Genomic DNA, 25596 nt, shown 5'->3' with positions numbered 1-25596 from the left:
CTGTTGGCCTTGGGATGACACAGCAGGCCGCAGAAAGTGAGCAAGCCACCACCAGCATGACTGCTTTGACAACTGTGTGCATAGGCAGTGTCACCCGGTGATGCCAACAAGATGTCAGTGGCTGACAGAGAGACTATGCACCACAGCTGATGAACGGCAGCAATGTCCATGCTGCAAGCTCACCTAGAGCTGCAGAATACACTACAAGGATGAACGATACTCAAACTGTATGCTTCACCATAACTGACATCAAAGGTGTGTGCCTACCTTGGGTGATGGTCAGTGACAGGGTGGTCAACAAGAATCAGAGTGCAGCGAAGTACCAGTTTGGTTGGTTGATTTGGGCGAGGGAACCAAACTGCGATATCATTGGTCCCATGGATTTGGTAGGGAGGGGGAAGGAAGTCAGCCATGCCCATTCAAAGGGACCATACCAACATTTGCCTGAAACGATTAGGGAAATCACAGAAAACCTAAATCAGAATGGCCGGACACGGTGTTTGAACCTTCATCCTCCCGAATGCGAGTCCGATCTGGGTGGCATACCAGTTTTAATATATTTTTTGTATGGGATCTAAAATTTAAAAACCTCTCTCACACCGGCCTGATTTAGCTTCACTGATCAGGATAGTAAAAACATGCGTATATTAAGGGAATTTTCATTGACAAAGCAGGCTTATCACAATCACACAGTTCAATACTGTTCTATCCTGATTAAATTAAGCTGAACTTAAATTCTATAAGGCAGTGAAGCAATTTCGAAGGCTCGGTGCGACGAAAATTGTCAGTCGATCTCCTGGAAACATTTGTAATAATTATTAACTTTCAGTGATCACATGGGGAAGACCGGAGATCTGCTGGTAAGACCGTGTTAGCCTATTTATTTGAAGTAACTGGATATCTTGAGCATACAAAACGGCAGGTTCGTCCAGTGTAAATCAGACGTTCCCCACTGATCCCGTGCAACACAGCGTAGTGAGCAGACACTGTCAATAATAATAATCCGTTAAATAATACGCGAGCACACTTACTTTAGTTTAGTTCATGTATTAAATTCCTTCTCATACAGAATCTCATCAAGATGGCGACTAGCTCAACAATACATACATATACATCCTTCTTTCACGACTAATCGGCAAGAAGACTCTATTCTTTTCATAAGAGAAAACATAGATAGCAGAGAAGCTCTTCCATGGAGTAAATGGATGCTCCAAGGAATAATTGGGCTTGAAACTACTTTGCATTGATAATCGGTAAGATGAGAAGAGATATTTCGAGATATGTACTGAGTTATATAATTTATAAAATTTCTGGAAATATCGTGGAGAGACCGCTGCAAGAGACATTACATCGCCCCTCGCAGCGAGCAAAGTTGATATGTATCCACTTTGCGAGCTAACTATTGGCTTAGCTAACTCGTTAGAATTTGTGGAACATACGTTACTATAAATTTTAAGAAGTTAGTAAGAATTTTTTGATTACAAGAATTGAAAGAGATTTTGTATCTTCGTTACTAGATACCTAGTTGTTGCTTTCACGTGTACTGGGGCATAACCGCATCCCACGTACACAACCAGGGAAGATGGACTTATATAGTTGTTAATCAGGTCTACCTATTCAGGAACTGGCCTTCACAGGGAAACCCCGGAAAAGCTGGAGGCTTAGACCCCAACTAGGTATCACAGATGATAGGAAAGACAGAATAATTTAGAAATTTGAGAGTTATCTAGAATCCATAGGAAAGATAAAATCTGCCTCATAGCCAAAAAAAAAAGAAAAAAAATCTTTACACATGCAAATTTTTTTACAATCTTCTGAAAAATTTTCTTCATTGATGTCTTGCTGAACTGCGGTGAAAGTGATCGAACAGGAACATGGGACACGGCACGGAGGACAGGCGGCGCATTGGCATGCCGCACAGGAGACGTAACGGATTTGAGAGACCAGAAGGAACCCCAGGAACAGGTACTCAGGATTGTGGCATGAAACAATCGAAATTCGTCTGAGGAATGGTCAACTATTAAAGATTCCTGGAAGAGAATGGTTAGTTGAATTTCTCCAGATTCATTTTGAACTCAAATATGAACCTGATCCATCCGATCTTCCATCTGAGGAATGGGAAAATCCATTCGTCTTATACTTTCCACACCTAGGTGTCTTAATCGATACTGTAGTTGCACAATATCACAACTCCAGATCGGAAAACAATTTTGAAAACATGGATAATTTCATCCATCTTCTTGAGTAAGCCGAAAGGTTCTAATCCTGGTTTTAATTATTTATTTATTTATTTATTTTTCGTTGGCTTTTCCAGGTGGAAGTAGATCTGAATCTTTCCTAATTTGGTTTCAAGTACGAATGTGGATAGCATGTCAGAATGTTAAAAACTTTATTATTGGAGATAATTTCCAAAAAAAAATTATATCTTACTCATACATGATTAAAATGAAATTTTGCTGAAAGAGAACGTTTGATTAAGTCTTGCTGCATGACCTCTCCAGCTGAAATTAATTTTTCTCTTTTATACTCCAAATGCCACATTTTCTCATGAATGCAATATAACATTAAACAAAATCCAACTGGAAAATGACACATTATTATAAATTCAATGAAGAACTTTCTTATTAACTCTAATTTTATAAACACACACTAAGCTGGTTAATTAAATTCTCTTGAATAGAATTTAGCTCGCGCCAAAAAAAAAAAACCACCCAGCGAGTCTTTATATCTATGGACAGTAGCAATAGATTCTAATTTCCTAACGTGGTTCATTTGTTCTCCTGTGAACTGTCAGTTTACAAACACTAACTTCACACACAAGCGCCATATTCGACTATATAGTTTCAGTAAACTTATTCTCACTGGAGATTAACACTTCTTGAATGTATATTATTTCACACGCACAAGCTTCTTTGGTGATCATCGTTTAGACAGATAAACCGTAAGTCTTCACAGCAGCAATAGCTACAGTTCCACTTACTTTTCTAAATATTCCTATACTATCACAGAAACAATCGCTTACTGTTCATTGAACTATCACAGATGCTTGGCATGCTGTCATTTAACCTATCACAGTAGCTGAGGCATACTGTCCTTCGCACTTCATTTTTAACACCCAAATACTTCATACAGACTTTTCATTTAATTTGAAACACTTTTTTTTAAAAGTACCTCTTTAGGTCTACATGGGGAAATAATCCTTTTATTCTTCCAGAATCCGGATATGCTAATAAAACGCACCAGGATTCGGTATATCAACTATTATATATGGACCTGTATAAATTAGATTCCATTTTCTGATGGTCTTCTTCAACCTTGATGACTTGATGTGTCTTCTTAAAAGAATTTTTTGTCCGGTGTTGAAAGTCTGAATCCATTTGATGTTTCTGTCATGGATTTCCTTTCGTTGTCTTGCTTTCTCCGTAATATTAATGAGAGCATTGCGAATTTTTTCTTCCCATGACATTTTGGTGTCCTCGAGTTTAGGCAAATTATCTACCCAAAAGTTTCTTCCGTTATCTCTGAACATCAGTTCATTCGGGGTAAAGTTTGTAGAACTATGAGGTAAATTATTATAAATCTGCTCAAACTCGGTCAAATAGTTTATCCAGGTAGTTTGTTTATCATGACAGTACGTTCTCATGAATCTGTTTAGTTCTCGAAAAACTCGTTCAATTAAATTCCCTTGTGGATGATAGCAAGATGTAAATATCTGTTTTATTCCTAGTTGTGATACTAATTTTCTCCATAAATATCCAGTAAATATCTTCGCATTGTCGGAGATTATAGATTTTGGAATCCCTGCATGAGGAATGTAGTCATTTAACAAACTTTACTGCGGCAGCTCTTGCAGTTGCTGATTTTATAGGATATAGTTTGACATATTTTGTAAACACATCACAGAATCCAATAATGTACTTAACACCACCTCTGGCTCTAGGAAGTGGTCCACAAATATCACATGATATAAGTGATCTTGGTGCTTCAGGTATTATTGAGTGAAGCGCAATTTTATTTCCCCTTGTTGTCCGGCTTAGCCTTTTGACAGAGAATACATTTCTGGATGACTTTGTGCACTTTTCGCCTTATATTTGGGAAGTAACAATAATATCTAATCTTATTAGCACACTTTACAACACCAACATGACCCCAGGTCAAATGTGTAAACCAAATTAATCGTTCTTCATATTCTTCGGGTATGCAGACACACCACTTTGGATTCTCAGCCTTCCCAGATTTAAAAAATAAAATATTATTCACAAGCCGGTAGTATTCCTAATTGACCATAGGATTTTGTTGATTGAATTGTCGTATTATAGCATTCCATCGTCGATCCTTCTTCTGAAGCTGAACCATTGTCTGACATAAATGAATATAATATAACTTGTAATTATTTTCTTGAAGAAGAAGCACTGGAAATTCTGCCTTATTATTTACATCCAGTTCAGGTGTTATTCCTTCTGGAGATCTTGACAACGCGTCAGCTATAATATTTTCTTTTCCGGCTACATGAATAATTTGAAACTGATATTCTTGCAGCGCCAGCATCCACCTGGACAAGCGAGGATGCAGCAACTTACAAGTTTGTAAAAAGGCTAGTGATTGGTGGTCACAATAAACGGCTATCCTTGAGCCATATACATAATAATTAAACCTTTTCAAAGACCAAATAACTGCTAAAGCTTCTAATTCCGTAGTGGTATATGCTCTTTCACAGGTGGATAAAACTCTGCTAGCAAATGCAATTGGACAAAAGGTTTTTACACCATCGATGTACCTAATTTGAAATAAACAAGATCCTAATCCGACATCTGATGAATCAGTGGCTAAACAGAATCCAACATTCATATCAGGGTGGTATAATAACGGAGCATTTATCAGTTGATCCTTAATTTCACAAAAAGCCTTTTCACAATCATTAGACCATTGCCATGGTGCATTTTCCTCAGGAGCCGGTTTAGTGCTTCAGAGTTCATTGCTTGAGTTTTAATAAATCGACGAAAAAATGAAGCCAAGCCTATAAAGCCTTTCAGTTGTCTTCTGTTTCTTGGAGTTGGAAAATTTTTTATCGCACTAATCTTCGCATCTGTTGGAAGAATTCCTTTTGCATTAATCATATGTCCTAATAATTTAATTCTCTGTAGAGAAAATTGGGATTTTTTTAGATTTGCAGTTATACCAGTTTGTTTGAACACAGCAAAAATCCTCCTAATAAGTTGTACATGTTCCTCCCAAGTTTTAGAGGCAATTAATAGATCGTCCACAAAAATTGTTATTCGACTACGTAGTTCTGGTCCTAGGGAATAGTCCAACGCAGAAATAAAAACTCCAGAGCTGATATTGAGACCAAACGGAACGACCTTGAACTGATTGCTTCTCCCTCCATATATAAAAGCAGTATATTTTCTTGAGTCCTTGTCTAACTGGACTTGCCAGAACGAACTTCTCAAATCAATACTGGTTAAATAGGATACATCTTGAAATTTCTGTATTAACTCATCGATGTTCTCCGGATGTGTGCGCACAGGTACTATAATTTTGTAAATTTCCCTTGCATCTAATACCAATCGAACTTTTCCTCCTGGCTTTGGTACAACAAGCAACGGAGAACAATATGGGCTGTTCGACGGTTCAATAAGATTCCAGTTTAACAATTTTTGTATCTCTTCCTGAACTGGTTGTTTTAATCACCAGGGAATGGGATAGTGTGTGCGGCAAAATGTTTTATGGGGCTTAATCTGTAATGTACAAACATATCCTCTAATAATTCCGTACTTTTAATGGAAAACTGACTCATATTCTGCTAATATATTGAATAATTGTTCCCTCTGACTATCCGTTAGACAATCTGACTCAGCAATCTTCTGTTCGACTGTGTGTCTGAAATCCTCTTCTTGAATTGACTTGATCGGTAGTCGGCACATATTATTATTTTCAGCACAAATCAACTGCACAGCAGCACCACGGAAATATTGCTCATACACTGCCTCCTTTCTCAGTAAGATCAGTGTAACAAATTGATCTTCGATTTTAAAATGCACCTTTTCTTCTACCAAGTCCAACTTGCAATTGCAAGCTTGCAAAGTTCCAATGCCAAGAATACAATCTACTAACAACTTTTCCACTAGAAGGAATGCGCATTGTTTATCTACATTTCCCAATTTTACCTCTATAAGCGTTTGTATCCTGACGTTCCTGGATTTTGCTCCCACTGCACCTCGGCAATTTTGTACTGGTAGGACAGGGATTTTCTTAATTTTACTAATTCTGCGAAACAAAGTTCCGGATACTACGTCTGTAGATGAAGCTGTGTCCAATACAACATTGGTTAAAATTCCTCCCACTTCTGTGATTATCTCAGACACAGGAACCCTTTTATCTTCGACTACACAGGCCTCTAAGTCTCTTGTCAATTCATCTGTCATTAATTCACCTTCATTATATCTCAACATTGCCACGGAATTAATTTAGTTTAAAACAGGTTTGCCCCTTTTGTATTCCCCGGCCGACTTTACGGAGCATAAAGCGGCCCTCTTCAGTTTAAATGTCGATTATTATTTCCTCTTGAATCATCTACTACTTCTGTTATGACTGGTTGATGTTGATGAATGGTTGTGTTATTTGCTTCAAATCGAGTGTCAGAATTTCTGTACGCATTATTATTATTTGAAAACTGCTGGTTCTGATAATCTCTTGCATTTCCAAACATTGGGTTGTATCTGCGACCTGTTCGATTGTCTCTGAATCTGCCCCTCGCAGCACTGTTATTGAAATTTCCATTTCTGTTGCAATTGTTTCTGTTGAATCTCTGACTATTCCTAGTATAATAATTATTATATCCGTTTCCATTCCGGTTTGCATTTGGCGCCTCAATCGCTCTCCTCTGCATAACTGGTTGTCTTGGCCGATGTTCCATCTTCCTCGATCATATCTATAGTGTCAAGCGTAGTCCTGAAAGAGTCAAGGTCATGCTCATTAATATACAGCATTCTATTTCTGATGCTGGCCGGAAGTCGAGATTTTAATATGCCAATCACGTCTTGTAGAGGCATAGGCTTATCCCAATACCGCGATTTGTTTATATATTTCTCAAAGTATTTCTTTAAAGACCCACGTGAAAAAGAAAAAGGTTCCGGGTATAATACCTCCTGCCTTAAACGTTCTTGTACTCCTTCGGACCAGTATTTGGATAAAAATGCTCGTTCAAAATCTTCACATGTGTCCCAAGTTGATATCATATCAGATGCCCATATAGCTACTGACCCCTGAATATAACCGGTCACGAAACTAACCTTTTGCCACTCACTCCAAATTTTTGGCAATACTCCCCTAAAACTTCTTATAAACACTACGGGATGAACATTTTTCTTGTCTGGGTTGTAGATCTGGAATTGACGTTGTTTCAGCATTTTCTCCTCAGTATTGCTTTTACAATTACAGGCATTATGACTACACTCATAGTTTTGTGATTGACGTTGATTGCAAAAACGAACGTGTGCATTAATGTCCCTGTCTGTACTTGATCGGGTAAATAATGTAGCTTCATTGATAGATCTTGTCATGGGTTCATTTCCTTGCGTGGAACACAAATCTTATCGAGATAGATTTAAAGATCTCTCAATGTTTTCTTTCCATTGTTTAAGTTCTTCGCCTAGTTGTTCTTTGGCTTCTCGAAAACTTTTATTAAATAAATTTTCTTCAGAACACTCGGTCATAGACTGTACAGCTGCTCTGACCGTATGTTCAATATTGTCTGAAGAAATGCTATTCCTTTCTAAACTTAACTGCGAGAATTTTCCCGCGAGAATGTTTACCTTATGATCAACCTCGTCTTGTCTCTCCTTTATGTTATTTATGGATTTATCCAAATTTTGGATGTCCTTCGGCATCTTGTCTTGTGATTGTCTCAAATCCGCATATCTGCTGACATCTCGTTTACTTGTTGCTTTAACTCATCTTGAACTTCAACTAATACCGGAATTACCACGATAGAACATTGCATCTGTTCTTGTGCTTGAACTATCTGTGGGATTGACTCGACCTGCTCTTTAATAGTATCAAGCTTAGTAGCAACATACTCAGTTGCGTACATAGGCGTAACTTCTTCGCATTTTCATTACACTGCTGAGTGACTTGCTCAATTTGAGCAGCTAATTTTAATTCTGTCTTTTCATTCTGAATTTTCAATTCTTCCGCAGTTTTATTTAATTTATCATCAAGTTTCTGGAAACTCTCTACTAATATATTATTTAATTCCCCTTTATTGGCTGCTAATTGTTCATTTATTTCCCTTTTAGTCTCTATTTGTGCTTTAGTTAAGTCTGTTACATTTTTGGCTAACAGTGTTAACTGCTGCATGATTACAGTCAATGGGTTTATTTCGTCCTGCTCAGATGACATCGAAACACTTAAGCTTTGTTGTGGGGCCTGACTAATGCTGCCGCGAGGCACTACTTCAGTTAAGCTAGCGTCTAATGTTTCACTAACCTCAGAAACAGCTGAGGGCTGTTGTGATTCGCTCTGCTGTTGCATTGCCATTTTATAAGCCACCCTAGTAAGAATCATTAATACACAGAACAACAAACATATAAAGTCACTCGCATCTGAGTTAATAATGTCACTGACCTAAACTTTGCATAATACTCACTTCTAATAAACACTTTGTATCTAAAGCTCAACCCAATCAATCTGATTCAAACCGATAGACATTTAAATAGTTATTATAAATTTCTATCTACAAAAATTTAATTGTATATTGTCTGGCCTGAACGACGTTCTCGTAGGTTGTGGCGAAATTGTGACTTCTGGAACAGGCCTCGTCTTCTTTTGTCTCGTGCACATGCAACATAAAATTCACACAATATTTAAGTAATGCTCAAAAATGAGTCATGTCACGGTCGCCAAATTTAATATATTTTTTGTATGGGATCTAAAATTTAAAAACCTCTCTCACACCGGCCTGATTTAGCCTCACTGATCAGGATAGTAAAAACATGCGTATATTAAGGGAATTTTCATTGACAAAGCAGGCTTATCACATTCACACAGTTCAATACTGTTCTATCCTGATTAAATTAAGCTTAACTTAAATTCTATAAGGCAGTGAAGCAATTTCGAAGGCTCGGTGCGACGAAAATTGTCAGTCGATCTCCTGGAAACATTTGTAATAATTATTAACTTTCAGTGATCACATGGGGAAGACCGGAGATCTGCTGGTAAGACCGTGTTAGCCTATTTATTTGAAGTAACTGGATATCTTGAGCATACAAAACAGCAGGTTCGTCCAGTGTAAATCAGACGTTCCCCACTGATCCCGTGCAACACAGCGTAGTGAGCAGACACTGTCAATAATAATAATCCGTTAAATAATACGCGAGCACACTTACTTTAGTTTAGTTCATGTATTAAATTCCTTCTCATACAGAATCTCATCAAGATGGCGACTAGCTCAACAATACATACATATACATCCTTCTTTCACGACTAATCGGCAAGAAGACTCTATTCTTTTCATAAGAGAAAACATAGATAGCAGAGAAGCTCTTCCATGGAGTAAATGGACGCTCCAAGGAATAATTGGGCTTGAAACTACTTTGCATTGATAATCGGTAAGATAAGAAGAGATATTTCGAGATATGTACTGAGTTATATAATTTATAAAATTTCTGAAAATATCGTGGAGAGACCGCTGCAAGAGACATTACACAGTCCAGACTTGAATACACATCCCAGCAGGGAAGCAGACACCCTCTGGAAGTAGTCACCTGGTGGGTGATTCTGCTGTGTGAAGACTGCAGGTAGTCCACTCATGATCTTTGCCCTTGTGGATGCCTGTAGCTTGTGAAGCCTAAGTCCAGAGGGAAGGATAGCAGAAGATGGGTGTGGGGAGAGAACAGTCCTGTCTGGTGGAGCATCCAGAGACTAGGAAGGGACAGGATAAGCCTGCAATGGGAAGAGGGGACCCGTTTTCAAGACAATGTAAATCCTTTCAGGCTCAGCCACTTTGAAAAAGAATCACTGCACAATGTATGTTGGAAACGAAACGTGTCATCAACAATCTAGAAAACAATTTGGTTGTATTACATAATGAAGCCAATGGTAAGGCCTCAAATCTGTTAGAAAAACTGGAGATATACCTCCACAAAATCAAAAACCAGAATCGATGTTAAATGAACAAACAGATTTTGCAAGCCACGGCTATTTCAGTAATTTTAAAGATCTGTTCTTAAGTTATTTCCTGCATATATCAACTGTTTCCTGCATATGTCAATTGTTTAATAATTATATCTTTAGCAATATGAAAAATTCATTATTGACCACACCATGTACAAAAACATCTGTGAAGTGTTTACAAGCATGTGTTTGCAAATGTGCCTCTTGCATGAAGTAATATGTTTGTAATCAATGGAGGAGAAAACTGATGCTGCTGCTAAAACGTTAAAAACACTTTTCTTGGATTATTTGGTAAGTTTACACTATTCACCTTTTCCAGTATTTCACACATATTTCCCACGTCTGACTCACGAAATTCATAAACTAACATGATCTTTTCGTGACAGGTATATGCACTTCATCTTATTCAAGAGAACAAATGAAGCCTGTATTAAGACGAATTACGCCTGAAGAGGCACCTATAGGGTCCGAAATGCATCGTGTACTGAATAAAACATGAAAATTTGTGACTGAAGGCCTTTTTTTGCCATCCCCCCCCCCCCCCCCCCCAATACCCTGAGTGTAATGATATAATAGCTTTGGAATCTGAAGAACATTGTGAGAGGTGTTCAACAGCAACAAGATGATGGGCATCAGGGTTCTTGGTGCTTGGGGATGTAGGGTTTGTGGATTTTGAGGAGCATTTACAAGTTGAATTTGTTGGTGGTCTAGGGTGTAAGGAGGGAAATGGATTCAGATGAGAGGTTCTGGAAAGGGCCTAAACTCTTTAAGTAGGAATTGCAGGTCATGTTGGGCTTCTGGGATGGGATCACTCTAGCAAAGATTATATGTGGAGGAATCAGACAATTGGGAAAAGTCTTCTGCCAGGGAGTCACTGTGATTCATAAAGACAGTGGTGGAACCTTTGTTTGGATGTAGGATGGTTAGGTGAGATCTGTTTTGAGGCTCTGTATGGCTGTCCTTTTTTTCTGCTGAAAGGCTGGTGTTCTTGCGAAGGTACTTGGGTAAGGATAGTGAGGCCAAGCTGGAGGTAAGGAAGTCTTGGAAGGTGCGAGGGGTGTGGGTGGAGTAGAGGATTGGATGGTCATATGAAATGAGGCTGGGTTCAATGTTGAGATTATGACTGCCATGGTTGAAGGGATTGTTGGGAAAGAAGTGTTTCCATCCATTGCTTGGATCAGGAGAAGAAGAGTAGGAGTTTGACAAGCCCAGTGTGGTTAAATTTGGATGTAAGGCTGAAGGTTAGGCTTTTTGACAGGACTGAAACTGCAGTGAGGCTGAGGATTTTGGTGGAGAAGGTCAGTTAGGTAGCGTCTGGATGCTAGGAGGGGTTAACAAGGAAGAACACTGTGGATAGGATAAGGGTTGGATAGTGGTGCCCCAAGGTGGCAGTAGGATGTCAGCAGGTTGGATAACTTGTGGAAGTGATGTCTGAAATACCCTTCCACATGCTGGAGAGCAAGGGATTCAGTTTCAGAGATATGATGTGTGTGGTAAGAATTGCACAGTAGAAGTGTCTTGTGGAGGGAGCAGAGATATACTCTGATGCCTGTGCTATGGAGATACTTTTTTGGGAGTACCAGGTTCGTGAGGGTGTGGTACACTCACCGAAATCTGAAAAGGTAAAAGTCATTGTGAAAAGAGGGGTGGGGTCCAGAGAAGAAAATTTTTATGATTAAGCTGTTACGGACAATTCCAATGAAGGCATTAGATGGCGTATGGGCGCTGGATAATAAGGAAAAGACAAGCACAAATACGTACACACACACACACACACACACACACACACACACACACACACACACACACAAATATGCACAAATAATGTAAAAAAACATGTACCAGTATGTAAAAACACACATCAGTATGTAAAAATATTAATCACTACATGAAAATATGTAATAATATGAGCAAACAAATTTATGAAAAAATATAAAAAAATGTGGGAAAAGGGAAGAAATGGATGAAGTGTGGGAGTATTCGCGTTTTGGGATAAGGGAAGAGAGAGGGGAATTCATTAGGTCGAGATTCACAAATTCATGTGGCACAGCAAGTTGGGGGGGGGGACGTGAATATCTGCGAGGATGATGAATGTTGATACAGTGTAGCTGGGATTTCAGAGCGTGAGGGGTTTGGAAGGTGATGAAAAAGCCACACCTTACTAACTTTACCCTAACACACAACTAGTACTCCTCTGTAGGGAGGCTGTACAGACAGACCTGTGGCACAGCCATGGGCACCCGATAAGGCACACTCCGACACAAACATGTTTATGGGCCATGTAGAGGAAACCTTCCTAGCCTCCTAAAAGCCCAAAATTGCGGTCTGGTTCAGGTTCATTGATGATATCTTCATGATCTGAACTCAGGGCTAAGAAACCTATCCTCATTCCTTTGCAACCTCAACACCTTTTCTCCTATCCGCTTCCCCTGGTCCTTCTGAATTCAGTATGCCATTTTCCTCGACTTCACCTCCTGCTCTGTGTTGGCTCCATCCACAAGTCAGTCAATATTAAACTCAGCAACCACTAAAGTATCTGCATTTTGACAGCTGTCATCCCTTCCACACCAAAAAGTCCCTCCCACACCGCCTGAGGTATGATGTATCTACCTACAATGACAAGTACTCCCTTTCCCAGTATGCTGAAGGTCTCACAAAGACTTTCACAGACAGACACCTGTGGAAGAGCTACATGCAAGACCTGCCCAATCCACTCACCCAGCACTGCCTATTCCAGTCCTGACACAGGCTTATACTGTCCTATCAGAGGCCGGGCCACCTGCAAAAGCAGCCATGTCATATACTGCAGTTGCAGTCACTTCACATACTTTTGTATTGGTACGACTACCAACCAGCTGTCCTCCAGAAAGAATGGCCATCACCAAACTGTGCCTAGAGCTTGCTAGGTCACCTCGTGGCATGACAAGCAGCTATACATAGCTTGCTTGATTTTCATGGCTGCTTCACAATCCAGGCCATCTGGATTCTCCCCTCAACCACGAGGTATCTGGAACTGCACATAGGGAGTAACCTTTACAAGCATTCTCCACTCCCAAAATTATCCTAAACTCATTCTACAATAACCTACTGTTCCCACACCCTCCACCCAACTGTTTCTGACCCCTGTCCTATAAACTCCACCCAATTCATGGCCCCTCTTAATCATTGTGTTCACTCTCCGCCAATGCACCCAACACTCTTCCCCTCTCTGCTCCTCTTCCTTTCCACCACCCCACCTCTCATCCCATTCCCTCTGCCACTGCCTCTCAACAATGCCCCTTGCAGGCTTGTCCTGCCACCTTCTAGTATCTGGAGCTCCGCCAGACAGGACTGTCCCCCCCTCCCCCTCCCCCGCCCATATTCTGCTGTCCTTCCCTCTGGACTAAGACTCCACAACGTACAGGCATCCACAAGAGCAGAAGATCATGTGTGGACCATCTGGAGTCTTCACACAGCAGAATCACCTACCAGGTGACTACTTCCAGAGGTTGACCATTTCCCTGCTGAGATGTGTGTTCAAGTCTGGACTGGTATGTTACAGAGCTAGGTGGTGCAGTGGTTAGCACATTTGACTCACATTCGGGAGAATGAAGGTTCAAACACCGTGTCCGGCCATTCTGATTTAGGTTTTCTGTGATTTCCCTAATCGTTTCAGGCAAATGTTGGTATGGTCCCTTTGAATGGGCACGACTGACTTCCTCCCCCTCCCTACCAAATCCATGGGACCAATGATATCGCAGTTTGGTTCCCTCGCCCAAATCAACCAACCAAACTGGTACTTCGCTGCACTCTGATTCTTGTTGACCACCCTGTCACTGACCATCACCCAAGGTAGCCACACACCTTTGATGTCAGTTATGGTGGAGCATACAGTTTGAGTATCGTTCATCCTTGTAGTGTATTCTGCAGTTCTAGGTGAGCATGCAGCATGGACATGGCTGCCGTTCATCAGCTGTGGTGCGTAGTCTCTCTGTCAGCCACTGACACCTTGTTGACATCACTAGGTGTCACTGCTTATGCACACAGCTGTTAAAGCAGTCATGCTGGTGGTGGGTTGCTCACTTTCCGTGGCTAGCTGTGTCATTCCGAGGCCAACGATGTCCACTCCAGCAGTAACAATACCTCTGTACCTAAAATGGCTGAAAGTCCAGTTCATCCAGGGATGTCTCACTAGCAGTCCACCACGTGATTCCAATAATCACCACAACCACTGTCAACCCATTTGCGGACAAAGGAAACAGTGCTTCATTCTAAATAGCAATTTTCTCTGTCACTGTTGTGATAACCATGTAGCCTCAACAATCTGGTGTCAGAAGTATCTACTGCAACATCAGCTGTTGCCATTTGTCAAGAGGACTCTGCGGCTGCAAAGTAGTCGTCAGCTCTGGATGTGGTTTGAAAAGTACATGTTTGGTGAATGGGCTTTATTTTTTTGATGTGTTTTTTGTGTTGCTTTTGTGTATGGTAATGGTGGATTGGACTGAGGTGCATAGGAATTTGCAAGTGCTGTTTGAGAAACCTGCGACTTGTTGCAGTGTAGAGGGAATTGTAAAGGCTACACTTTGCAGCCAGTGATGTCTATATATTGTAATTTGAATTTGGTGGAGTGACTAATTGCCATTTATGCAGGCAGTACAAGCTATGTGTGGGACTTTCCGACAATATTGGCAAGAGGCACATCAGTGGTCAGAGTCTATAGGGGCCATGATCTGTTGTAAGATTAATGTAATTTTCCTTGTACATATGCCCAAGTATTTGTGGTGTCCTTGCTTCGTTGTTATGTGATCTACTTATCCTACCCCCATCAGAAGCTGGGTCACATGTGAAAGCAGCCATGTCGTATACCAGCTCTGCTGCGATCATTGCATATGTTTTTGTATTGGTACAAACCACTACCAAACCGTGCAAAGAGTGAAGAGGACCAGCCTATGACACTTGCAGCTGAACATAATATGCTTGATTTTAATGCTGCTTCACATTCCAGGCCATCTGGATCCTCCCCTCCAACACCAGCTTTTCTGAACTGCACAAACAGGAATTATCTGTACAACACATTCTCTGTTCCCGAAATTATCCGAGCCTCAACTACAATAATCTACAGTTCCCACACCCTCCACTCAGCAGTTTCCACCTCATCTGTCCTGTAACTGCTTACCAGTTCATGTACCCTCACCCTCCTTGTTCTCACACTCTGATAACGCACCCACCAGTCTTTTCCCCTCACTGCTCCTATTCTGTTCCACTGCTTGCCCTGCTCCCATTCACTTCTCCACAGTCCTGACACTGTCTCTTGCAGCCTTTTCCTGCCCCATTCACATTCCTGCATACTCTTCGAGACAGTGCTCTTCTCTCCGCCGTTCCTCACTCCTGATAGCTGCTTTCATTCAATGCAACAGGTGTAGTCCAGCTAGAGCGACCAGAGATATTGGTTATCTTAGTGTGAGGTGTCTGAATGTGTATTCGTCTTCCTTTCCTTTTTGAAAAAGGATTTGGCCGAAAGCTTAACATGTAACAGTCTGTTCAGTGTGCCTGTCTGCATCTCAATGTGTTATCTTTACAATGCATAGAAATCAATCCTTCTCAAAATTGACTTTCCAACCATTGTTTAAACGTAAAATATTGCATGTATGTAGACAAAAGATATGTTATTGTTTGATTACACTATTTCAAAACAGTCACTGGCAACAGTTACTTCCATAAAATATCTAGGAGTATGTGTGTGGAGTAGTTTGAAGTGGAAGAATAACATAAAAATAATTGTGGGTAATACAGATGCCAGACAGATTCATTGGAAGAATCCTCAAGAAATGTAGTCCATCAGCAAAGGAGTTAGCTTAAAAAACCCTCATTTGATCAATACTTGAATGTTGCTTATCAGTCTGGGATGTGTACCAGATAGTATTGATAGAGGAAATTGAGAAGACCAAAGAAGAGTAGCATGTTTCAGTACATGTTTGTTTAGTAAGTGCAGAAATGTCACGAAAATGCTTAGCCAGCTCCAGTGGCAGATGTTACAAAAAAGGCATTCTACATTGGGGTGTGGTTGCTGTTAAATTTCTGAGAATGTACATATGTGTAAGAGTCAACCAGTATATTACTTGCTCCTACATATATCATGCAAAAAGACCGTGAAGATAAAATAAGATTTGAAGCAACATGGAGGCTTACCAGTAATCGTTCTTCTTGGAAACCACTCACAAGTGGAAAAGAAAATGGGAAAGTGACAGTGGTATACAAAGTACCCTCTGCTATGCACCATGCGGTGGCTACCGGTGTATAGGTGTATGTATGTAGATAGAGGTATATGTAGATGTATGTTCTCCCCTCAGTCCACCTGAAAAACTGAGTCAGCATCTCCCCATGCTGAGTGAGATGTTGAACTCAGAAGAATGACAAGACATTACTGTCATGCGCTGTAGATCTTGGCACATGATTCTCTTGCAGAAGTGTTACAGTATTGTAATGTGACAAGATGTTTAGTAACCCCCTTTCATTAAGGACCACTAAAAAAAATCTGAATCTTCTAAATAATCTTTGATTACATATAATGCCTTACTTGTTTTAGTAAACTTTTTCATGTTCTTGGGTAATTTGTTATATTCAGTTTCATTCCCTGCCAGAAAATGCTGTTTTAATAATCCAATGTCTCATATTCCAAGCGATACTTGCAGATGTTTATAAGTAAATAGAGAAAGGCAGCTGGGAGTAACCATTAATCTGACCCTACGTCCCATCCTGTTTTTTAGTGACAGTAAGTTTTCTGCAACAGTTGTCAATTAATGTTGCTAATTAAGTGAATGCAGTGAAGAACAAACTTGTTTGAAATTCTTCCCCTCTCCCCACCCTCTTTGTTAAGTTCAAAGAAAATTTATATTTAAATCTGTAACATAGTCACAGTGGAAGAAGATGAGGACTCCCAGGTCACTGACATTATGCCATTTATGCCATCGTTGAATTTTTGTACAGTTATTTAAAAAAGGCCTTGTCTGGATGTGCACAGTTGTATACAAATAAAGAAAAAATAACAGCTACAGGCAGTATCAGGTCATGCAAAGAGTTTGTCGGGGCTGCGGACACAAGTTCAGTGAGGATCTTTAGTATTAATGTTTTAGAGATGGACATGTGTACCATATGCAGTAATTAAATGTTTATAAATATTATAATAGTTAGCATAATAATATTTTATTTCCTTCCATTAAGCTTTTAACTGATCCTGAACGAAGAAAGAAGTATGACAATTTTGGGATAACGGAAGAAACTCCACCTCTACGTCCAAAACGTGATTATAGTCAGTATCGAAGAGATCCATTTGATGATCTCTTTGGCACTCATGGAGGTAGTTTTAAATTTCAATTTCAGGATCGTGACATCACTACGTTTCATCAGCTTAGTGTCACAACTCGGTAAGTGATCTTCAGGGAACTCATCATCTACAATTTTATACTATCAGTGTTTTTTATTATTTGTAATTTTGTACAGTTTAATGTTCACAAATATTTCCATCTTTTATACTAATTTTATATCAATTTTCAGGGCTTTTGAGAACAAAATTGTACCAAAGAGTTTCAGAATTCCATATCTTGTAATGTTCTACTCGGATTGGTGCTTTGCTTGTCTGCAAGTGGAGCCAGTATGGAGAAGATTAATAGAAGAATTGGAGCCATTAGGATTTGGCATTGTTACAGTTCATTCAGAAAATGAGCCAATGCTGACAAAAAAAATTGGCATCCATACACTGCCTACTCTTGTTGTACTGTTGGATGGGAAAGCTAGTATTTATAGAGACTCACTTTTTAGTGTTCAAAAAATTGTTGGTAAGAACCAGAGAATTATTAATATCTGTGTATTGTTAAATAAAGTTAACATTGTTTCATAACTCCAAAAATATTTTCAGAATTTGTGAGAAGTAGATTTCCATATCGATTAGTTCAGCCAGTTGAAGATGAAACAGTCTCCTTATTTCTGAGTGGTTGGAAAGACAACAGAGTTAGAGCACTTATATTTGAGCGCCATGATTCAGTGAGGTTACGGTACCTATTAATGGCATTTTTCTACAGGGAACGTGTTGCATTTGGGTAAGTGTCATCTAAAACTACAACCTGATGTGAAGTTAGTTCAGTAGATATTATTTAAATTGATTTTGTGTGTGCCATAAATGGTCTGTAAGGGTATCATTTTCATACAGTTGCAACCATGAAAATATCTTGATAGCACAGTTCTTTATTAAATATGAAATGTTTCGATAAATCATTGTCAGACAAGGTATGGGACAGTGTACACAAATTTCTGTACATTGCCCCACAGCTTTTGTCTGACGATGGTTTTTCAAAACATGTAACATTTGTGTGATCAAGACTTTTGCATAATTGCAATTTGTGTCAGATCTGAATGATCACCTACCCCTACTGTATAAGAAATCCTGTCAAGTAGTGGAAGTCATTTCATGTGTTGTGAGAACATGTAGCTGTCAACTCCCCCAAATTAACTTTTTGAAAAATTGGCTGTGCCATTGCAGTATCAGAACAGTGAGAAAGTTTCTTACCTTTTCTGAATGCAGTAGAAAACTGAGTGTAAATTTCCTTATCGCCTTCGTTAATTGCTAGCAGAAGTTGAACCCTGTATAGTTCTAGTCATAAATGTTGTCATAATACTTTCCATATTGTTTGATGGAGAGTTCAAAGCTTTTAGCCGCGCGGGATTAGCCGAGCGGTCTAGGGCGCTGTAGTCATGCACTACTGTGCAGCTGGTTCCGGCGGAGGTTCGAGTCCTCCCTCGCACGTGGGTGTGTGTGTTTGTGCTTAGGATAGTTTAGGTTAAGTAGTGTGTAAGTTTAGGGACTGATGACCTTAGCAGTTAAGTCCCATAAGATTTCACATACATTTGAACATTTTTCAAAGCTTTTAAATCCTTGTCAAGTAGATTTTTATTTCCTGTTGTCAAATTTACTCAATATCTGATGTGTGTGGACAGTCTAAGCATATTATTATTATTATTATTATTATTATTATTATTATTATTATTTTATAGACTAGCATTGTGTCTCCTTAAAGGTGCAGTACAACCCCTAATTATCTTGGGAGTTAAAACTGCAATATCAGAGTGTCATCAGAAGTCAGGCTGCACAGTTATAATAGATTCACACATATTAAAACCAGAGAATATAAAAACACTAGCTCACTATTTTGAATGAACACTATTTCCCCAATCCTGTACAGCATCTGTCGTCCAAATGGAAGTCCTTTTTCATAATGTATGTAATACATTCACACATGCTTATGTATTCATCTGTTTCTACATATACTCTCCACAAGCCACTCTTCAGTGCTTGGTGAAGAGTACTTCTTGCCAGTGTTAACCACTCTGCCCTACACCATTAACACATAGAACAAGGAAGGATGGACACCCTACACCTCTTCACACACCTCAATCTCTCCCATTTCCCTTGTAGGTGGGATTGGATATGCATTTTGTCATCTAGATATATTGTCAAGGATGTAGAACACGTCATAAAAACAAGACTACATAATACAGAGTAAGTAAAATGATCTGAAATGTAATTTAATTTTGGAGGTAATTTGAAAAGTTGTTACAGGTGTGTTAATGTAAGTACACTGAAGTACATAAGAAAAGTCTTAGGCTATTGTAGCCAAGCATCATCTAGCAGAAAACAGTTTGCAACATTTATTTACATTGATCATATTACTGCACTGTAGATGTGCTGAAGTCAAATTTTATGTAACACATTTGGTATTACTAATAATTTTATTTGTTTACATGTCTAGTTTTGTAGGATCAAATTAAGGAGCCAATCTCCATGGAACAAGTCAGTACATGAAATTACATCAGAAAAATTAATAATTAATAAAATAAATTTCGCATGAATGCTTTGGAAATGACAAACTGCTGAATATATATTCACAAAATCAACAATATGACATAGGAATTTGGTTAAATTTTCCCATTATCTCTTAGACAGATTAGGAGTGACCTATGAAGAAATTCTCCAGTTTAGATTTGAAAGTGCAAGGACTACTGCTAAGATTTTTTGTTCTTCTGGTAGCTTATTGAAAATGTATGCAGCAGAATACTGTACACCTTTCTGCGCAAGAGTTAAGGAGATGCAACCCAAATGCAGGTTGGGTTTCTGCCTAGTACTAATTGAATGGAAGCTGTTAATTCTTAGGAATTAACTCTTATTATTAATAACAAGCAAATTTAAAGAAAATGTTTTAAGAGGACAATGTAAGGATTCCCAGAGTTCTGAACAGGGGTCCCCAGAAGTTTCATGAACTTGTATCGCATATTGCCAAAATGTCCATTTCTGAGCCAAAAATATTCTTTGAGAATGGGAAGAGTTACCCCAGAATATAATGCCGTATGTCATAAGCAAATGAAAATAAGGGAAGTAGACTAATTTTTGTGTTGGATGACCACTTATTGCAGATTCAGCTCTAATTGTAAATATAATTGTACTGAGGTTTTTTTTAACTAGATCCTGAATTTGGGCTTTTCATGACAGTTTACAATCTATCTGAGCACATAGGAATTGAGATTATTCAGACTGGCTAATCATATGTTCTATCTGTGTATTTAGAATGCTAGTTTTAGCTAAATAGTATGTTAGAAACTGTGAAAACTGAGTCTTAATGTGATTTGGCATCAATTTATTTTCTAGAAGCTGTTAACTTATGTCTTGAACTTTACTATTTGATATGTAGCGTACATTGCACTCAACATCCTTCGCTACCAGCTAATGTCATCATCAAATAGAAATATTTGAGAATCATCTGTCATTAGAAGGTATATCATTTACACAGGTTATCCCTCCTAAGAGTCATCAGGCACAAACAAATACTGCTAATCACATCTTTCATGCAATGCCCAGTGTCGACAGAAAGTGTCAGTTTGTTTCCTGTTACAAACAAAATGATTTTCAAAGCAGAATTTTATTTGCCCGTTCGATAGATCGGTTCCAGATCAGTTTAGTGTGATATTTGTTTTATCAATATGTATTAACAGGGGCAGTAAAACATGAAACGTAATCAGTAGTCCAGCGTCAACTGACCAGTGCTGCAGCATGGCAGTAGTAGTCAGCACAGACTGGGGTGGTGGTGCTGTCACTGCTGGAGTCCTGGTTATTTTTCATGTTTTGCTATCTCTGTTAATATGAGGATGTGCTGAAAAGTAATGCCTCCGAATTTTTTATTCTCTTCTCAATATCAGTTGAGGTATGAAACGTCATGCATATTACTCAGTTGACTTTCCCACTTCGCTAATGAAAGTTGCAGCCCTCTGTCGCTATAGGACTCAGAATTGTAGCATGTATTGTGGCAGTGCGTAACGAAAAAATCTGCTGTGCAAAAAACAGTGTGTTGTAATCGAGTTACTACTGCAGAAAACATTTGTTCACACATGGAACACCCTCTCCTTCAGCATGACAATGGCAGACCACAGACGGATCACTGCAACAATTTGACACCTTGGGTTCACTGTCATCAGTCATCCTCCATACGGTCCCAACCATATCCAATTTTCATCCATTTCCAAAACACCTTCAAGGACTTCACTTTGATAGTGATGAAACAGTGCAAGAAGAGGTAAGGTTGTGGGCCTGTCAACAGAGTCAGTCATTCTACAGTAATGGTATCAACAGACTGGTCTCTCATTGGGAGAAATATGCTCAGACCTGGATGAATACGTTGAGAAATAAATATGAACACATGAAGAATAAAGATGTAGAATGTAAACAAAATTTTTATTATTTAAAATTAATTTAAAATTATTTTCACATAAAAAATTTAGAGGCGTTACTTTTCAGCTTACCATTGTCCATATCAGTAAAATGAGGATCACAGTAGACTACCTTCAGACCATTCTATCGAATGAGCATGTCAGATTCCATTTTAAAAATCATTTTTTGTGTAAAGGTGAAACAAATCGACGATTTCTGTCCTCACTGAACATCGCATAAAAGATGTGATGAGCAGTATTTGTTTGGGGTGACTCCAGTTATACACTGTAAAAACAAAATTGCAAATAGCTGCCGAAAAACCAGACAAAATGCACCCAAAGACTCAGAGGGACACCTGGTATATATACTCTTAGGTTCTTTATTTTTGTTAGGAGAAGTACCTTTTATTTCTGCAGATTTGAAGGGAGCTGCCACTTGTTACCCGAAGTGAAAGTTCTTAGTTATTCTTCATTTCTTTACAATTTCATGCTCATCATGCTTTCATATTGGCCGTGGAGACATCTGCTGGCCCTATCTGTTAAATCCTTTGTACGTCTTGAGAACATTATTTTATTGATTATTTTATTTCTCAGTGGTGCACATCTGATGTTACTGTTGAAAATTTATGCAGTGCAACATATTGGATTCTGACAGTGAAAAATTCTTCAGCTAGTACATATTTGTGAAGATATTCCATATGGTCATCTCAGTTGGCAATATGGTACATCGGGGAACACCTATTAAAAAGGGAATCTACCTGTTCAACCGTGTCTACTGTTTGCAAGATATAGGATGAAAAAGTAATCCATGTTTTACACAAATGATTTTTTTCTGAACACATCAGAGTCTTTGAGGGATTCTGTTTTCTTGGAAAATTTTATAATACTGGAGTTTATAATATACTCCAGTAGGATTCTGCAACCCATGGATGCTAGAGATACTGGTCTCAATTAATGCATCTATTGTTCTACATTATTAAAAATGAGTCACCTAGTCTCTTTTTCCACTTGCACAGGATCCTTTGCTACCAAGGAGATTGTCAGGAGATTGTGTAGGACAGGAAGTAATTGAGCAACATATTCAATGCAAAACCTAATAGGAGTTATGTCAGAACATAGTGCCTTGTTATTTGTGTATTGTGTTATTTTATCCATTGGAAATGATTGGTAGAAGCCTGAAACTGTAAAAACAATGTTTTCGTTTCAGTTGTTTCTCAATACTAAGAGTGCTTATTTTGTTTTCACCTGTTTTGAAGTTGGTACAGTTTTTCAGCAAAGCTAAGATAGTAGAATCTTGGTATGTTTTCTGAGTCTGGTCAAAGAGAGACTGTGGATTTACTGAAAGTTATTTCATCAAGATGTGATTGCAAAAATTATTGCAAACTTTACTTATAATTTTTGCAGTGGCTACATGAGCTGCCATTAAGTCTCCTCTTCCAATTTCCCTGAATGTCTCTTATGTAATGAGAGTGTAAAAAAAACTCTAAAATTTACCACTAAATTGAGGTAAGTCTTTGTCTGGTTTTGTTGCTTTGCTTTTTTAAGTAGTGCCATATTTTTTTAAACTACGTCTCTCCTACATTTTTCTGCAAAACTCTGTCAATTTACCTCTTGAGAAGGATGTTAATGAATATAATTTCTGCCAAATACAAATACAGTCTTCTTAATGAACTTTTGATGAAGTTGCAAATCCCTGTGACTTGGATGCCACTGTTGAAAATATTCTGTGGTGGTGGTGCTGATGGTTGTTGTTGTTGTTGTTGTTCAGCAAGACTATTTATCGTTACCGTCACTAACATGTGCTTAATTTTCCTTATAACAACAATATAAATGTAGAATTTTTATAATATTGAATGTAGCTCATCCTAGAATCACACTGCTACTATTGTGCTTAAAGTTGGCAGCTGTCAGAAAAATCAAATAACTGATTTGAGTCCTCCATCAGTGAATATTCTTGTTCATATTGTCACTTCTTAACCTCACTCAAGACCTAATGTGAAAGCTTGGTCATCAGTGAAATACAACACTTAGCATTGAAAGCATTTAACACTCATGATACACTGCAAACTATGGATGAAAGGCAACAGACAGTTCCCATACTCCTAGATTTCCAAAAGGCATTTGACATGGTACTGCTCTGCAGACTGTTAACAAAGCTACAAACATATGGAACAGGTTCCCAGATATGAGAGTGGCTAAAAGACTTTTTAAGCAATAGAAACCAATACATTCTTCTTGACAACAAGTGTTCATCAGAGACAAGGGAATCATCAGGTGGGCCCAGGGAAGTGTGATAGGACTGCTATTATTTTCTGTACACACAAATGATTTGGCAGACAGGGTGGACAGCAATCTGCAGTTGTTTTCTGATGATGCTGTGGTGTAAGGGAAGGTGTCGAAGGTGAGTGACCATAGGATGATGCAAGATGACTTAGATAAAATTTCTAGCTGGTGTGATAAAGGGTAGTTGGCTCTAAATGTAGAAAAATATAAGTTAATGGTGATGAATAAGAAAAACAAACCCGTAATGTTCAGATACATCATTGGTAGCATCGTGTGTGACATAGTCACATTGTCTAAATATGTGGACTTCACATTGCAAAGTGATATAAACTGGAATGAACATGTAAGGATTGTGGTAGGAAAGGTGAGTCGTTGGCTTTGCTGTATTCGGAGAATTTTAGGAAAGTGTGGTTCATTTGTAAATGAGACATATAGGATACTAACGTGACCTACTCTTGAGTGCTACTCAAGTGTTTGGGATCCACACCAGGTCAGGTTAAAGGAAAGCATCATAGCAATTCAGAGGCTGCCTGCGGTTTGTTACCAGTAGGCTCGAACAACACGCAAGTGTTGTGGAGATGCTTTGGGAATTCAATTGGGAATCCCTGGGTGGGAGGCTATGCTCTTTTCGGGGACCACTATTGAGAAAATTTGGAGACCTGGCATTTGAAACTGAGTGCAGAGCAATCCTATTGCCACCAACACATATTTGGCTTAAGGACCACGAAGATAAGATACTAGAAATTTGGGCTCATATGGAGGCATATAGGCAGTAGTTTTTCCCTTGCTCTATCTCTGAGTGAGTGAAACAGTAAATGAAACGACTAGTAGTGATACAGGGTACCCTTTGCAACGCACTCTATGGTGGCTTGTACAGTATGTATTTAGATATATCCATACTGTACAGCCAGAACAGAGCTGATCTCACAGATGGAGAGTGCAGTTATCCAGACATCAAATATTCAAGAAAGCTGGTCCTCATACAACTATTGAATGTTACAGGTAAATAAACATTGCAAATATAAGACACCACACCAATGGCTCTAGAGCTCACAGCATTGTTCCCTTTCCTGCAGAAATAGTAACCCAGAAGCTGTCATTGGAGCCTACTATTGCATTCTGGATCTAGATCTTGGCACTGTACAACAGTGCTGGTGGATCCTCATATTCTGGTTGTATTGTTACATCCTCTAAACTGTGACGAGCATCGAAGTAACCCCTTCCGTCAAAACTTTGCAATCATGAAGTGAGTTGTCAGATTCCTTGAACCTCTCATAGTCTGTCTTTGCCTCTGGACAGTAGTAGGGCTACATATGGAAGACACGGACATAATCTCTGCTTGCTGACTTCTTAGCATTGGGTCATAATCCTTTACTTAGGTATCCTGAGCATTGTCCAGATGAAATAAGA

The 25596-nt window shown here is 39.0% G+C and overlaps 1 protein-coding gene across 1 annotated transcript in view; it reads left to right on the top strand.

Moving 5' to 3' along the window:
• Positions 1 to 25596, top strand: part of LOC126175025 (dnaJ homolog subfamily C member 16) — a 163180-nt gene that overhangs the window by 18956 nt on the left and 118628 nt on the right. Inside the window, exons 3-5 of the mRNA XM_049921526.1 lie at positions 17374 to 17576; positions 17707 to 17987; positions 18068 to 18248. Coding sequence (XP_049777483.1) covers positions 17374 to 17576; positions 17707 to 17987; positions 18068 to 18248 — 665 coding nt within the window. The remainder of the gene's footprint in view (positions 1 to 17373; positions 17577 to 17706; positions 17988 to 18067; positions 18249 to 25596) is intronic.

The sequence above is a fragment of the Schistocerca cancellata genome, chromosome 3, assembly GCF_023864275.1.
Source record: "Schistocerca cancellata isolate TAMUIC-IGC-003103 chromosome 3, iqSchCanc2.1, whole genome shotgun sequence".
Lineage (NCBI taxonomy): Eukaryota > Metazoa > Arthropoda > Insecta > Orthoptera > Acrididae > Schistocerca > Schistocerca cancellata.
Note: the sequence above shows the minus strand (reverse complement) of the source record. Positions and strands in the feature narration are given on the sequence as shown.